Genomic DNA, 4,428 nt, shown 5'->3' on the forward strand with positions numbered 1-4,428 from the left:
GCCTGTCGGGGTCACCGCCAGCCCCTTCCCCGTCCCAGTCAAAAAGCCTCCCGAAAATGCTCCTTAGCGAAGCGTAATCACTTCTCCAAGTGCCGGATCCTCACTGTAATTCAACGCTTCATAAAATTCGATACAAAAACCACCCATAAATCATTCTGACAAAACCCCTGCTTTTTACTTTTTTCTTTTACTAACTGTTTCATTACCTATGGAGAAATAGAGAAAACAGTGAGAACGAACATGACATAAGCCAGAGCTTATGAGCTAGGTCTTGGACCACCACATTACCTGTGACCAAAAAGATAGCAGTCCTTCTCAAGCCAATGTGATTTTCCATTCAAAAAACCGTACAGTTATTCAAGCTCCTCTAAACAAGCACACTGTTCACATTTCAGACTTGTTTGTAAAACTCTAGTTGACAGCAGCAGATTAAATTTGAATAGCATTCTTGCACTGAAGCACTTTCATTCCACTGAAAGCAATTCTAAACTACAAAACCCTGTGGTGAAATTCAGTACCAGGCAGTCAAATAAAAAATTAGAAATGGAGATCCAAAGAACAACAGAAATAAACCACTTTTAACCCTGTAAAAGGAAAGGAATTGAGGTTAAGAAGTTCCCCCTCCCCATGCAATTCTCCCATTCACAAAGCACTTAGTTTGTTGCCACAGGGGTCAAAGGTACAATTAAAACCTGCTCTGCCTTTGCACTCAGTAGCAAGAAGGCTCCCTTGCATAAGAAGATTAAAACGCATGAGGTTGCGATCTTCCACTGGATTGCACACTGATTAAAGATAACAGAAGCAGAGGTTGATGTTCAGTTGCCAGATCAGCTTTTCATATAGCATGTAGAAACCTGAACATTAAATTGCTACAAACATACACCTGAGTTTTAAGTTTAAGTGCAAGACAAGGATCTCTAATGAAGCAGTACTACTGGGGTTGACAAAGCTTCCAAAGTATATAGAAAAAAAAACTTGTAACAACCCAGTCACAACATTCACTATTAATCATGGTGAAGCATATCAACAAAATTTAGAATTACTTGCAGCTTCCCAGATTTCAAAAGCAGTCTCAACATGTATCTAATTTATATGTAAAAACAGCATCAGAGGCAGCAAATAAAAGACTGGGAGGCTTCCTCAGTCTTCTTCACGCAAGGGACCAGAAGGCAACAGCTCTGCCAGAAACACCCTATACATCAGTTGTGGACAACTAAAGGAAACCAAGGATACCCCCATCACTATTTCTTTGTTGACCAGCCCACCAACTTTGCAAGTAAAGGTAAGAAACAAGGTATCAGCTGTAACTGTACAGCTAATCCTTGCAATTCTATGATATACCTATTGATTTAAAGTTCAGTGACAGGTTTAACAAGTTGTGTGTCTTCTCTTTGACACCACACATGCTTACATGCAAACTAAATATGAATGTACAGTTATGTGCATATGTAAATCCTCAAGCAGACCCAAGAAGGAAAAAAGAGTAAATCTGCTAAAACTCAGTGTCAACAGTATAGAAATATACATTAACCACAGGCACTATGGAATTCTAGGTCTGCTACATGTAGACTACTGGGCATACACAACTAAAAGACAGCTATTGCAAACTATTTTACAACTCGTATTTGTTTTTAGCAAGAACACTAAAAATACTCAGGGTGTAGACTGAACAGCCTAGCTGAAGCCTCAGGACTATTCGTTTCCAAGACAGAATGACATTAAATACTAGTTTCAATGCCTGTTGCTCTCCAAAATTATAAGTAATTATCTCCAGAGCAGAATTTTACTAGGTCTCTCCCGATGACTGAGCCTCAATTTTAAAATTGTTTGTTAAAAACATTAGTTTTAGAACTGTCAATTCATACATGAAAGCAAGCTTGTCCCACCTACAACCTTTTAAAGTCATCTTTATAGTGGAGAACTACTTGCTACTTTGATATACATATACAAGCTCTGTTACATTTTAGCTACACAACCTGTCTTTTAGGCCCTAGGGGTATGTTTCACCAGTTCAAGCTCCCTATTAACTTGCACAACCTGCCAAGTCTTGCATTGACAGTGTTGAAGGCAGGAACACAGGTGTCTGCAAAAACCTTGCAAAGTTGAACAAACATCCATCAAGGATAGCATAAAAATGCCAATCATATCAGCTTTAGGTTTGAGATTCACTCTGATTTGGTCTGTGTGTGGAGACACATCCAACATGCTCGGGGTAATCTCTTCTGCCTCATCAGGTATGAAACTGTGTTGCTCCTTTTGTTCTACATAAAAATCCTTCGTTATTTGGTTTTATACTTATTCTCATTGAGAATATTTAATTAAATAAGAGGATGAGTTTCTTTAAGGAAAATGCTCAAAAAGAGCCCAAAGATATGCCACAGATAGTAGAATTTATTTTTCCAAAGTAAGGTACATCAAAACTGGAATTTGGTTAGAATGCATTTGCCTAACTAAAGCTATTATATAGGACAACTATGGTCTAACTCCATAGCATTCTGAAAACTTCAACCAGATTGATGAGCTGAAACCACTGCTCCCCAAAAGCCTCTCCTCTGCACATGAGTTCAAAAAAATAAAACAATATATGCATGCTCCTAACTCAAGAGCTTTTTCCTATGAAATAAACACCAAATCATGCTGTCAGCCTCTGACCAAATTCTTTAGGCAAATACTCTGTGCAGAACAACTGTGTTGTATCCATGGTCTTAATTCTGAAAGTACCAAGTTAAGGTGAGTAGTGAAAACGTGTTTTGGCATTATCATACAGAGACTAGATTTCAATTTGCCCCATTTATATTAACTATACTATCTAAAACTAACAGGAAAAATTAGTTGAAAGGTCAGCATTAAATATATATATGCACAGTTTTCTTTAAAGATAACTCAGTTGCAATTCATGTGGTAATCAAACTCAAGGAGTAAAAGCAAATGTTCACTACCAATCTTAGAAGACTAATTCTTAGGACTGGCTAACAGTATAACAATTTCGTTAAGAGGACTGGCCACAGAAGTAGTGAAACAGCTGTTTCTTTTGTAGCCTCAAAGGGCCTGTAGCTGTTTGGAAGTTACTGTAACACAATACCAGACAAAAAGGAATTCAGCAAGTTTTTTGCTCTGTGGGAGGAATTGTTTCCTGCCTTTCTGTACCAGTGGTTTAGAACGACCTAGAGTAACACCACTGAACAGGGGTTACTATCGGACATACAAATACCATATAAATAATTTGCTACTGGTAGCTTAGTTTCTTCCACTTCCAGGACTAAGCACTCATGGAATTACCTACACTAACTACTTACTGGTAGCTACACAATACTTACAATATTACCAGTCTTTTTTTTTTAAAAAAGGAATGTTTAAATAACACTAAGGTTTTAAAACTACACAGAAAAGTCAAGCAAGATTACCAGAAGATGGAAGAAATAAAACCAGTGTGTAATCACTTTCATAAGTTACAGAAATTGAAAACAAAATAATAACTTAAATCTACTTACAACCATCTTTACCTTACCTTGTCTGTTCTTGCAAGATAAGATGCGGCTCTACAAAAAACTTGACTCTTAATTTCAATCGATAAGGGGCTAAACCGTCCATCTGCTGCGAGATCCTGTTCCTCAAATTCAGCCACAGATTCTCCCCTTTGCTGCCAGTGAACTGCAGTCCAAAATAATCAACTTCTATAATTCCCAACCTTCTGCAAACCTGAAAGAAAGAGGTTCTTTATAATAAGGCTACAACACAACGATGAAAAATATTACCTGAACCAAGTATTGTTTCAGACTGCTCACTTAAAACAAATAAAAAATCCTGCTGTAAGCATCTTTATACAAAAGATAACTTAATTACTTGGATTTTAAGTTGCATAAAAAACAGCATGTAGACAAATACCAAGAATAAAGTGGGAATTTCTCCACTAGCCGAAAACCACATGGACTTCCATGGCCAAATTCCATCCCCCCTTCTTGCTCCCAGGACAGGCACTTAAGAGGGTCAGTGGATTTCCAAACGAGGAGAGTATCTGTTATTGAACACCACAGCCAATAGCACTTTCTAGGCAAGAAGGAACAAAAAAGTACAACCCACAAGTTTTATTTAGATGCCACCAACAGACTGGGCTGCTACATTTGGCTCTCTCCGGCATCCTCACGGCAGCCGCCGCAGCCACATCGAGGCGGGGGGGGGGGGGGAGGGCGTGAACGCCAGCTTCAGCCAGCACGGCCCCAGCAGGCCACGGGGACCATCTCGGCGCCGCCCGGGCGGCGTCACCCCGGCCAGGTGGGTCCCACTCGTGCCCCCCACCCTAGGGACAGTTAGAGCAAGCTGCAGCAATGAGGCCGAGGCCTTCCCCAGGCTCCCCCGCCCGCCCTTCCCACAGGCGCTATAAAGGAGAAGGTAGAAGGGTCGGAGAGCCCGAGGCGGGGGATGCAGCAA

At 40.1% G+C, this 4,428-nt stretch overlaps 1 protein-coding gene across 1 annotated transcript in view; it reads right to left on the reverse strand.

Moving 5' to 3' along the window:
• The window catches only part of MYLIP (myosin regulatory light chain interacting protein), a 15,562-nt gene extending 11,866 nt beyond the window's left edge, over positions 1 to 3,696 (reverse strand). The window contains exon 1 of the mRNA XM_009273714.1: positions 3,509 to 3,696. Within this exon, the coding sequence (XP_009271989.1) occupies positions 3,509 to 3,591 (83 nt within the window). The 5' untranslated portion in view covers positions 3,592 to 3,696. The remainder of the gene's footprint in view (positions 1 to 3,508) is intronic.
• Positions 3,697 to 4,428: the final 732 nt, after the last annotated feature.

The sequence above is a fragment of the Aptenodytes forsteri genome, unplaced genomic scaffold (assembly GCF_000699145.1).
Source record: "Aptenodytes forsteri isolate BGI_AS27 unplaced genomic scaffold, ASM69914v1 Scaffold63, whole genome shotgun sequence".
Lineage (NCBI taxonomy): Eukaryota > Metazoa > Chordata > Aves > Sphenisciformes > Spheniscidae > Aptenodytes > Aptenodytes forsteri.